Genomic DNA, 12213 nt, shown 5'->3' on the forward strand with positions numbered 1-12213 from the left:
TGCGCATGTTTTCTAGATTTATGTAGTCAGAGAAGGAACAGTTGGTGTTGATTGTGTGTAGTCCATATAACTCATGGACAGCAGATTTGGTCTGCTTTCAGCGAGGAGCTTCTACTATGTATGTACTAGTATATTGTTTTGCTTGCGTTGAACCCTCTTTTCATTTATATTGCTTGCTTGACTTGAGAACAAGTTCACCAGAGATTCAGAGCTCTTGCATTGATTAGGTAAGGCTTGGCGTCGATGGTTCAGTCTTCGGGTATTCAGAGCTCTTATTTCAGAATGGCCAAGGTCAGAGACAGGGCGTCAGAGACAAGGCAATTGGTTTTCAGGTTCAGTCTTTCGGGTATTCAGAACACTGATTCCCCCTCGCAACCCCCCTGGCGGCGCTGCGCTCCCACGCGACAGAAACCCTCAATCGGCAGCGGCGGCGCGGCGGCTGCCGCTCCAGCTCCCGCCCTCCTCCTTCTTCGGTTTTCCCGGCTGCTGCCGCTCCAGCTCCCGCCGCCACGCCGGAGAGGGGGAAACCCCGCACCGCGCTGCACCGCCCCGTGACACCACCGCTCTGCGCCGGCCTGCCCCGTGATGCTGGTAGCAGGGGAGGACACCACCACCACCACCATGGCAACGAGCCTAGATTCTCTGGTGCAAAGTAAGTCCCCTGATCCCTAGTTTCTCTTTCTGTAGCAAACTGAAACTCCACCTCATTGGATCATTCAGGGAGCTCTTCAGTCATATAACTTCCCCTGATTAGACGATTCCTGCTAATGGATACACTTGGAAATCATCAATTTACGCATATCGTTTCACTATGCTGCGCACTAAGCTAAGTTCAGATAACCACGGAGCAGCTTCTAGTTCTAAGCATTGTCAAATCAAGTAGGAGTAGGTTACTAAGTAGAATTCGAGTTTTCAATGACTGGCCAGACCTTAAATCCCTATAACTGAAAACATACATTTGGTCTTCCAAGTAGAGAGTATACAGCTCTAGTTTTGTTGGCTCATTTGTTGCCTTGTTTGTTGTTTGTAGACGCCTGAATTGAAAGAAAACGTTGGCAATAGCGTAGAAGGAATGGCTGCTGCTGCGCGCTCTGGCGACTGCGGTGGCGACTCGCCCCCGCCTCCGCTGGGCGACGCCCCCGCTGCCTCTCCGGGCTCCGGCGCCCCCCCGGCGTCCGTGCTCCCCTCCGCCTCGCCGGCGCCTAACGACGTGCTCGTTCCTCCCCTCCCTTCGCCCGTACCGGCCCCGGCCCCCGCCCCCCGTGTGCGCTGGGCCGATCTTGCCGACGAGGAGCCGCTGTCTCCCTCGGCTGGCCGCCCCTCTCCCCTGTCCGCCGCTTCCCGTCGCTCCGGCGAGCCCAGCCGGGCCAGTGGCTCAGCCCCCCATGTGAGGGGTTCGGTCGCCGGCTCGCGGCCGCCGTGGACGCCGACGCCGCCCTCGAGCTCGACTCGGGCGGGTGGGATTCAAGGCGCGACCTTGCGCGCGGGAGGGGGGTGGTTGGCCGCTCCGACCAGGGTCGTGCGCGCTCGTCGTGGCGCCGTTCGGTGATCTGCGGTGGTCCCACGTCTCCGGCCCCGCCGGTGGCTCGCTGCTATTTGCTCCCCGCGGCTCCGATTGTCCGCGCATTTCCCTTCCGCCCTTTCATTGCCTCTTTCGGCTCCTCCACATTGTGCTTCCGCGCATCCATTCAAAGGCGTAGTCTGTGCCTGGTCGCTGCAGCCGGGTCGCCGGCGGTGGCGACGGCGGCGAGCTCTGCGCCTCGGGGGGAAACCCTACGGCTCGAGGCTCCCCCGCGCTCGTTGGGCCGCGCCTCGCCCGCGGACGGCCTCGTGGGCCACGCCTCGCCTACGGATGGCCTCCTGGGCCGTGGCCCGGCCCATCTTCGGCTCCCCGATCCTGGGCCCCTGCCCCGGCAGCTGGGCCGACCGGCGGATCCTGGGCTGGCTTCGTGCCCTAGGCCCAGGTCCCTGGTGGCGTCTATCTGGCTCCCCGGTGGCCTCCCTTCCGCCTCAGTTCCTTCCACCGCCGCCACCCCCGACCCTGCCTGCTCCACCCTCCCCCCCGACCCCGACCCGTCGCCTCCTTCGTCCGGCCGCCCGCGGCGTCCGCCTCCCCTCCCGTCTCGCCGCACTTGTCTATGACGCGCGAGTGGGACGACGGGGCTTCTCGCCCCAAACGACGCTCGGTCGACCGGCGCGAGGCGACTCGCCCCTCCCCCGTTGCCTTGCGCTGGGAGGAGGAGCTCCGGCGGGAGCTGCGCCAGCTCCGTGATGGCCGCCGTGATGATTATCGTTCCCCGGCCCGCCGCGACTCCCGAGGCCGGTCCCGCTCCCCCGCCCGGCGGCTTCTGGGGACTGGCGCTCGCGGAGGCGCTCGCCGTCCCCGGCCCCGCGTCGCGGCCGCAGCTCCTCCCCGGCTCGGGCTCCGCGCCCCCCGTCTCCTTGCTCCCAGGCTCCTCCGCCGGTCCCCGCTGCTAAGAAGTATGTGCCACCCCACGCCTCCGGCTCCTCGGCTCCCTCCGCGGCTGCCGCCCCGGGCGGTGGCCCCTCCCGCGGCTGCCAAGGCCCCGCCAAGAAGAAGAAGCGCCGCGGTCAGGGCCGAGGCAACCCGGCCCCCCTCCCCCCTCCGGCCCCGGGCTCCTCCTCCGTTCCGGACACCGTCTCCAACCGTCCTCGCCCCCCTTGCTTCAATTGCGGGGTGGCGGGCCACTCGCAAGTCAACTGCGTCAACCCTCCGTGCTGCTACATCTGCAAGGATCCCGGACATCCCGCCCTTCTGTGCCCGGACCGTCCGGTGGCGTCGGAGCTCATGATGTATGGCCACGGTATCGAGGGGCTGGGCTTCTTCCACCTTGAGGTTCCCGACATCCCGCCACCCACCAACTCCCTTCAGGCGGTCGTCACGGTGGTCGACGGGGTGGCCTCACCGGAGATGATCGAGGCCGAGCTCAACCACCTCTATCGTCGCCAGTGGGACTGGGTGGTCACTCCTACCGGTGGTCACATCTTCACTGTGGTCTTCCCCGACACCGTCAGGTACGGCTATGCCACGCGGAGTGGCCGGATCACCCTCGCCCTCAACCAGCTCGTCGTCGACATCACCGAGCCGGTCCTTGACGCCCCGGCGGTGGCCGTCCCAGATACCGCTTGGCTCCTTGTGGGCGGCCTCCCCACATCGCCCGGTCTGAGCTCGTCATCCGCCAGATGTCCAAGATTCTGGGCAAGGTGGTGGTGGTGAACGAGCTCTCCCTCCACAAAGAGGAGGAGGTCCGGGTCAAGGTCAAGTGCTTAGACTCCTCCAAGCTCCACGTTACCGTTCGCGTGTTCTTCAACGACCAGGGCTACGACCTCAGGATCGCTCCGGAGCCACCCAACCACGTTGGCCGTCCCCGCTTCACCGACGATGGTTTCCCCGGTGGCAACCCGGGGACCGACGGAGACTACCACGGCCGCCACCAGCCCCGCTCTCGCTGGTCGGAGGACGAGGGGGGATCGGAGGACTCTCACTCCCGGTCCCAGTCTCGCTCTCCTTCACCTCCGGCTGTGCTACCTCTTGAGCACTGCGTTGGTTTTCCCTTGAAGAGGAAAGGGTGATGCAGCAAAGTAGCGTAAGTATTCCCTCAGTTTTTGAGAACCAAGGTACCAATCCAATAGGAGGCCACGCACGAGTCCCTCGCACCTACACAAACAAATAAATCCTCGCAACCAACGCGATAAGGGGTTGTCAATCCCTACACGGTCACTTACGAGAGTGAGATCTGATAGATATGATAAGATAATATTTTTGGTATTTTTATAATAAAGATACAAAGTAAAGAAAACAAAATAAAAACGGCACCAGAAATAGTTTGTTGTCGGGAGATTAATATGATGGAAAATAGACCCGGGGGCCATAGGTTTCACTAGTGGCTTCTCTCAAGAGCATAAGTATTTACGGTGGGTGAATAAATTACTGTTGAGCAATTGACAGAATTGAGCATAGTTATGAGAATATCTAGGTATGATCATGTATATAGGCATCACGTCCGAAACAAGTAGACCGACTCCTGCCTGCATCTACTAATATTACTCCACACATCGACCGCTATCCAGCATGCATCTAGAGTATTAAGTTCATAAGAACAGAGTAATGCTTTAAGCGAGATGACATGATGTAGAGGGATAAACTCATGCAATATGATATAAACCCCATCTTGTTATCCTCGATGGCAACAATACAATACGTGTCTTGCTGCCCCTACTGTCACTGGGAAAGGACACCGCAAGATTGAACCCAAAGCTAAGCACTTCTCCCATTGCAAGAAAGATCAATCTAGTAGGCCAAACCAAACTGATAATTCGAAGAGGCTTGCAAAGATAACCAATCATACATAAAAGAATTCAGAGAAGATTCAAATATTGTTCATAGATAAACTTGATCATAAACCAACAATTCATCGGTCTCAACAAACACACCGCAAAAGAAGATTACATCGAATAGATCTCCACAAGAGAGGGGGAGAACATTGTATTGGGATCCAAAAAGAGAGAAGAAGCCATCTAGCTAATAACTATGGACCCGAAGGTCTGAGGTAAACTACTCACACATCATCGGAGAGGCTATGGTGTTGATGTAGAAGCCCTTCGTGATCGATGCCCCCTCCGGCGGAGCTCCGGAACAGGCCCCAAGATGGGATCTCACGGGTACAGAAGGTTGCGGCGGTGGAATTAGGTTTTTGGCTCTGTATCTGGTAGTTTGGGGGTACGTAGGTATATATAGAAGGAAGGAGTACGTCAGTGGAGCAACAGGGGGCCCACGAGGGTGGATGGCGCGCCCTGGGGGGTAGGCGCGCCCCCCTACCTCGTGCCCTCCTGGTTGATGTCTTGACGTAGGGTCCAAGTCCTCTGCATCACGTTCGTTCCGAAAATCACGTTCCCGAAGGTTTCATTCCGTTTGGACTCCGTTTGATATTCTTTTTCTGCGAAACTCTGAAATAGGCAAAAATAGCAATTCTGGGCTGGGCCTCCGGTTAATAGGTTAGTCCCAAAAATAATATAAAAGTGTATAATAAAGCCCAATAATGTTCAAAACAGAATATAATATAGCATGGAACAATAAGAAAATTATAGATACGTTGGAGACGTATTAGGCTGCCGGTGGGCATGGGCGTCAGGCTGCGCCGGGTCTGCTCCTCGAGGCTCCTCTTGACTCGATGGCCGAGTCCCCCGAGGCCAGCGATGCCTCCAGCGTGGGCTTGGTCGTCTGCCCTGGGTCCTCTCCTCGCTCCCCCGTTCCCATCGGGCCGTCGCTCCCCCGCTCCGTCGCCGGTTCCTGACCCGCCCTCTCCGCTCGCCGACGTGGCGGTGACTTCCCCGGCTCCCTTCCCTGGCGCTGTGGTCGCCGCCGCTCCGTCGGGCCCCCTCGGCGACCCGCTGTCGGTGATGTGCCTTAGTGCGGTCGGGGAGGCTCCGGCTATCCCCTGCCCGCCCGCGGCTCCCCTCGCGGCCCCCTCGCCGCCTCCGCTCGCGGCTCCCCCCTGCCCGTGGTTCCTCTCGTGGACCCGGCCCCGCTCGTCGTCTCCCCTGCGCCTCTCCTGCTGGGCCCGTCTTCGACTCCGTCGCCCCTGACTATGGGCTCCCTCCCGCGGCAGTCCTCGGCACAGACGTGGGGACTCGGGTGACCACTCCCCTGGCCGCCCAGCCCCCCCCTCCTTGTGCCGCGGCCTACTCTCGCCGCGGGCGGTCGGCCTCCTCTCCGGTGACTGCCTCCCGCCGGAGCGCTCGGCTGGACGCGGCCCGCCCCGAGGGGAGCCCAGCGCTGCCCATCCACGAGCGGGTAGAGCTTCGGGCGGCTGCCCGGAACCTGGAGCCAGGTACGCTTGCAGTCCCCCCTCGGCATCCTCTTGTTCATTCTCTGCTCTTGAGTCAGTTCCACTCGGCCACCTCGCGAAGGTCGCGACTAATTCCGCGATCATCTTCAGGGGGGAGGTTGGTCCCCCCTTAGTCCAGATTGAGGCCATTAGGGCCCGCGAGATCCTCGACGGCCGGCTCGCGGAGGCCCGAGCATCTCTGCTCGTGCCATCTGCCCCGTTGATCGAGTCGCGGGACGCTGTCCAGTCAGGGGACGCTGTCCCGCCCCCTCCTCGGAGGGCCGGTGGCATCCCCCCTGTCCTTGGCGGAGCTCCGGGGCCGCACCCGTTCTCGCACCGCTGCTCTCCGCGCCCAAAGCGCTTCTCGTGTCCTGGGATCAAGCAGCCTCTCAATGGTTGCTTGATGCGGGCCCTCTTCTGGAACATCCGTGGCTTCGGCCACGATGGCCGCCGCCGCCAACTCATCGAGTACATGTGTGATGAACACATTGACATTGTCGCCATCCAAGAAACCATGCGCACGGAATTCTCCCCCCTGAGCTCGACCGTCTCAGCCCCCACCTCTTCGCCTGGCATTGGCTCCCTTCTAGTGGGAGCTCGGGCCATTCCGGTGGCATCATGTTAGGCGTGAAGGATGCCACCTTTGAGGTTGGTGGTATGGACCGCGGACAATTCTTTGTTAGTATGGAACTTTATGAACGCTCCCTCAACTTCAAGTGGGAGGTTATTATTGTCTACGTCCCCGCCGACCATAGCCGGTCCGCCTCCTTCCTTGAGGAGCTCCACTGGAAGGTCTCAGCTGCTTCGCTTCCGGTGGTGGTTGGGGGCGATTTTAACCTCCTACGTTTCGCGGAGGACAAGAGCAATTCGCACGTCAACTTTGCGCATATGCAAATGTTCAATGACTGCATTGCTGACCTTGGGCTCCGCGAAATAGATAGGGTTGGTGCCAGGTTCACCTGGACCAACCGTCAGGCCGCTCCGACCCAGTCAGTCTTGGACCGGGTCCTAGTTTCCGCGGAATGGGACCTTCGATGCTCTCTTGCTTCCCTCCAGGCCATCACTCGGATCGGTTCGGACCATGTTCCCCTCCTCCTCTCTTCCGCTGACGAGCGTCCCCCGATTCCTCCTCGATTCCGGTTTGAGACATTTTGGCTGTCCCAAGCTGGCTTCGTCGAGGTCGTGGCCGCTCGCTGGATGGAGGCATGCGCCCATTCCCAGTCCTTGTCTCGCCCCTCCTCCGCCATCGACTCGTGGCACTTCTGTGCCAAGCGAGGCCGACAGTTCATGAAGGGGTGGGGCGCCAACTTGGGTCGCGACCTCCGCGAGCGGAAGAAGGCCCTTCTGTCTGCTATTCAGGCCCTCGACCTGCGCGCCGACGCCTCCGGCCTTTCTCCTGAGGAGTGGCTTTCCCGGTACGACCTGGAAGACCAACTCTTGGTCATCTACTCCGACGAGGAGGCATACTGGCGTGTGCGCGGGGCTCAGAAATGGGTTCTGAAAGGTGACGCCAACACGGCGTACTTTCAGGCCATAGCGAATGGTCGGCGCAGGCGCAACACCATCCCCCTTCTCTGGGATGGGCCGACTCTATTGCAGTCCCCGCGGGACATTAGGGCCCACGTTGACAGCTTCTATAGGTATCTATTCGCAGCCACTCCTCGGAGCGGCTTATCCCTGGCCCTGGACTGTTGGTCCGGCCGCCAGCTTGTCTCGGATGAGGAGAACGGGGCCCTCACGGCCCCCTTCTCTGTGGACGAGGTTTGGGCCGCCATCAAAGGCATGAACCCTACCTCGGCCCCGGGACCGGATGGCCTGCCAGTTAAGTTCTTCCAAGCCTTCTGGAATGTGATCAAGCCGGAGGTCATGGCCATCTTTGATGAGTTCTATGTTGGGTCCATTGATCTCGGGCGCCTCAACTACGGGACGATCTCGCTTATCCCCAAGGTTCCTGGGGCAGCTGACATCCGTCAGTTTCGCCCGATCACGGTGATAAATGTGATCTTCCGTATTCTGGCGAAAGGGTACGCCAATAGGGTGACCCTGCTCGCGGACCACATTACCCACCCCAACCAATCGGCCTTCATCCAAGGTCGATATATTTTGGATGGGGTGATAGTTCTTCACGAAGTACTCCATGAGGTCCGGTCCAAACACCTCAAGGCTGTCTTCCTGAAGATAGATTTCCATAAGGCCTATGACACTGTTAGCTGGCCCTTCCTTCGGGAAGTTCTCCTACGGAAAGGTTTTGATGACCGGTGGATCTCCAGGGTGATGCAGATGGTTTCCTGTGGTCGCACTGCCGTGAACATCAATGGGGAGATTGGCCCCTACTTCCCCACTCTTTGTGGGGTGAGGCAAGGTGACCCTTTCTCCCCGTTCCTGTTCAATATGGTGGTGGACGCACTGGCTGCCATCCTGGACAAGGCTAAGGTGGCAGGCCATATTCGTGGGCTCGCGCCCCACTTGGCCGGTGGCACCGGCATCTCCCTGCTCCAGTACGCTGACGACACCATCATCATGGTCGAAGAGTCGGACGCGGACATCGCTAACCTTAAGTTCCTCCTCCTCTGCTTCCAACAAATGCTGGCCTCAAGATCAACTTCGACAAGAGTGATGTGATGGTGATGGGATACTCTCCGCCCGAGGCTCGTGACATCGCCAACCGCCTGAATTGCCGCCTAGGCTCCTTCCCCACCACCTACCTGGGAATGCCCGTTAGTGACTCTCGGCTTACTGTTGCTGATTTGCGACCGTCTGTGGCCAAGTTGCAGGCGCGCATTGAGCCTTGGCAGGGTCGGTGGCTATCAATGGCGGCCCGGACGATACTCATCAACTCCTCGCTCTCCAGTCTCCTCTTGTTCCTCATGAGCTTCTACAGCCTTCACGAGACGCTTCACCACGAGATTGCCAAGGTCCAATCCCGCTTCTATTGGGCCGGGGACAATAACAAGCAGAAATACCAAATGGTTAGTTGGCCTGACATCTGTAAGCCTCGGGAGCAAGGTGGCCTTGGTATCATGTGCTCGAAGCGCATGAATATCGCGCTCCTTTCCCGCTGGCTTTGGCGCATCTCGCAAGGTCATGGTGGGCTGTGGCTAGACATCATCCGGAATAAATACTTGTGTGGCCAACCTTTGGCCTTCTGTCAGCGGTCTGGTGGATCCCAATTCTGGCAGTCTGTCATCCAGCTGCTCCCCGTTCTCCGTATTGGGACCTCCATATCGGTCGGAACGGGCTCAGCGACCCTATTCTGGTTTGACCGATGGGCGGGTGACTCGCCCTTCGCGGCTCGGTTCTCCGATATATCTCTTCTCCATCGCTGTCATCCCGACGATCTCCGTTGAACGGGCCCTTATTGACTTAGGGCGCCTCGCATTCCGGAGGCCATTTGGGCCTCCGGAAGCTGCCGCTTGGCAGGAGCTTCTTGATTGCATCGCCCTCCATGAGCCGGCTGTCGATGCTGGTCCGGACGAGGTTCGGTGGTGCCTTGAACCATCGGGCCAATTCTCCACCAAGTCCCTTTACTCAGCCATCGCCCCCTCCTCTGCTCCGTCCCCCCTCCTAGCTGTGTGGCCCATTCGCGTGCCGTTGAAAATCCGGATCTTCATGTGGCAGTGGATTCGCGGTCGGCTCCTGTCTGGGGTTGAGGTCCGCAAGCGCAATGGTCCGGGCTCCGGCCTTTGCCCGCTCTGTAGTACCCCCGAGGACTCGAATCACATCTTCTTCAACTGCGTGTCTGCCCAGTTTGTCTGGAGCTGTTTTAGAGAGGCTGTGGGTGGAGATTGGTGCCACACCAACTTCCCCGACCTCTTCGACGAACTCCAGAACTCCCCCCTGCCCACTCGCCACATTAGGTGGCTTGAGATTGGGGCTCTCGCGTGGACCCTCTGTACGATTCGCAATAAGCTTGTGATTCAGCGCACTCCGCTTCGACGGGCTACTGACGCTCTCTTCAGACTGTCTGGTTTCTTGCAGCTCTGCCGGCCGCTTAGCCGCCCTCGGGACCGGGACGCCATCTCCGCCTTCATCGCCGACATTTGATCGATGGCCGTCCGCCTGTCGCCGTTGCCCCCTCCGCCTCCTCCAAAGCCTGATTAGATGTTTGGCGAGCTCTTGGCCTTGGCTTCGGCCTCTTTTTATGTTGTTTTTTTGGGCTTGTTGAGCTGTGCCCTCAGCAATACCTTTGGATCTCTCTGTGTGCTTGGGTGTGTGTGTTCTGTACTAGACCTTGTATGTGTGCTCTGGGCGGTTTGCTTTATTTATAAAGCGGGGCGAAAGCCTTTTTCGGTAATAGCGTAGAAGGTTCTCAGCGGTCGCTGACAATGAGCTGTGAGAATGCTGAGGAGGAGGTCGAAGGCAAAGCTGGGAAGAAGAAGAAAACGGAGTCCCAGAAGGATAAAGCACCCAAGGAGTCCAAGAAAAGGAAGAAAATGGCGCCAAGGTAAGATGTTTCGGAATCTTTTATCAACATCCTTGTGTTCAGAAGCAGGGCAAGCGCAACTATTGCAAATAAGAGCTTTTATGCGAATAAAAAAATGTGGTATATCATCCTTGCTGAAGCATTTGACCACCTGCAGGAGCAACCCCAATAAGATCAATGATAACAGGCAGCAAACTCTTCAAGCTACAACACTACAACAGATGAGGAGGACGGCAGTAATTATGCAATTGTTGCTGGGAGGTTTGATCCTGAGAAGATTAGAGATGCTTTTGCCCTCGTTACTGGGTTCTTCTTGGTGAGTGGTCATAAGGGGGAAGACATTGGGAAGGAAATCGAGAGGTGTTTGATGGATTGGGGTTTACAGAAAGTGTTCTCAATAACTGTTGACAATCCATCAGCAGACGATGGCGCTGTAAGTTACATGAGGAGGGCCATGAACGATGCTAAAACTAGCATAGCAAGAGGACAATATATTCACATGAGATGTGCAGCCGATGTCATAAACTTGATAGTTACAGATTGCCTAAGAGAGTTGGTCATCTGAGTGCAGCAAGTCCATGCTGCTATCCGTTTTGTCAGAAATTCTCCATCTAGAATTACTCGATTTAAGAGGTATGCTGACTTGGAAAAGGTGGAGAGCAAATCATTCGTACCATTTGGTGTGTGCACAAAATGGAACTCCACATACCTAATGTTAAAATCTGCTGCCATATATGAGAATGTGTTTGACAGGTATGGCGATGATGACCCTTACTTTGCAATTGGGTTAAATAAAGAGAAAGCGTCGGGAGTTCCTGAAGGTGTAGGTTGGGAATATGCAAGGAAGTTTCAGAGTTTCTTGAGCATTTTTATAACCACACTGTTCTTGTTTCGGCCTCTAATCATTATTGCACATCTAACATTTTTTTTCATGAAATTGCTGATGTTTATATCTTGTTGAGAGAGTGGTGTGAGAGTACCGATGCTTTGCGGAAGGAAATGCCTGAAAAGATGATTGCTAAGTACAAGAAGTATTGAGGTGATCATGAGAGCTTTAGCATTCTGATCTTTGTGGCTGTTGCTCTTGACCCAAGGTACAAGTTGCCAGATTACACAAGATTAGCTACTTTGGAGATGTTTGGTGAGGTCAAAGGAGAAGAAGTTTGGAAAAAGATGAGTGAAACACTGGATAACTTGTTTAAGGAGTATGGTTATGCTTCAAATGAGAAGGAAGGAAATGGAATCCAATGTGATACAAAATCCTGAAGTGCAAGGCATAAGCAGGTTGAGGTCCCTAATTGCCAAGGGGATGAGAATGAACAACTGTGCAATCAGTCCGACCAAGTCTGAGCTTGAAAAATATCTTGCCGAGGAGACTGAAGCAGACACCACCAAATTTGATATTCTCGAGTGGTGGAAGAAGGTCAATTCTTCTAGATTTCCAGGGTTATCACCCTTAGCTCCTGATGTCTTGGCTGTCCCGATATCTACAGTTGCCCCCGAGTTCACCTTCAGTGCCGGTGGACGTATCCTTGACGAGTTAGGAGCTCGCTTACACCATTCATGGTCGAAGCACTCATTTGTACTCAGGGTTGGATGCGGCGATCAGCTTCTGTAAGTGATGAAGAGGATACAGAACAGTTGACCAAACTAGAGGAAGGTATGAAAATATATGCTCATTCGGTGCTTCCTTTGTTTCCCTAGTTCCTTGCTGAATTTAACTTTTTACTGGTTGCTTTATTTTAATCTCAGAATTAATTGAAGAAGTGAGTGGCCTCAACGTATTCGAGACTAGCTCTAGTAATAACATTTCCATCACTGTTGATGATTCACATCATAAATATGGGTGAGTACTGCTTCCCTTGATAAGCACAAGAATGACTTGCAACTTGGAGAGTATGATGGTAATCTCAATGCTACATTATTTGCTCACCTGCAGTT

The 12213-nt window shown here is 56.5% G+C and overlaps 1 protein-coding gene across 1 annotated transcript; it reads left to right on the top strand.

Annotated features, from left to right (window-relative positions):
* The first annotated feature begins 8470 nt into the window (after positions 1 to 8470).
* LOC141025755 (uncharacterized) lies at positions 8471 to 9893 on the top strand. Its single transcript, XM_073501674.1, has 2 exons — positions 8471 to 8818; positions 9828 to 9893. Exons 1-2 carry the CDS (start codon positions 8471 to 8473, stop codon positions 9891 to 9893), a joined length of 414 nt encoding a protein of 137 aa, XP_073357775.1.
* Positions 9894 to 12213: the final 2320 nt, after the last annotated feature.

Source organism: Aegilops tauschii, chromosome 6 (genome assembly GCF_002575655.3).
Source record: "Aegilops tauschii subsp. strangulata cultivar AL8/78 chromosome 6, Aet v6.0, whole genome shotgun sequence".
NCBI classification, from domain to species: Eukaryota; Viridiplantae; Streptophyta; class Magnoliopsida; order Poales; family Poaceae; genus Aegilops; species Aegilops tauschii.

What these genes read in the sequence shown, in the direction of transcription:
- LOC141025755 (XM_073501674.1), top strand. Translation starts at nt 8,471, where the DNA reads ATGGTGATGGGATACTCTCCGCCCGAGGCTCGTGACATCGCCAACCGC. An exon ending in ACAAGCAGAAATACCAAATG is followed by an intron (nt 8,819 to 9,827) that starts GTTAGTTGGCCT and finishes GGTTTCTTGCAG; the next exon opens with CTCTGCCGGCCGCTTAGCCG.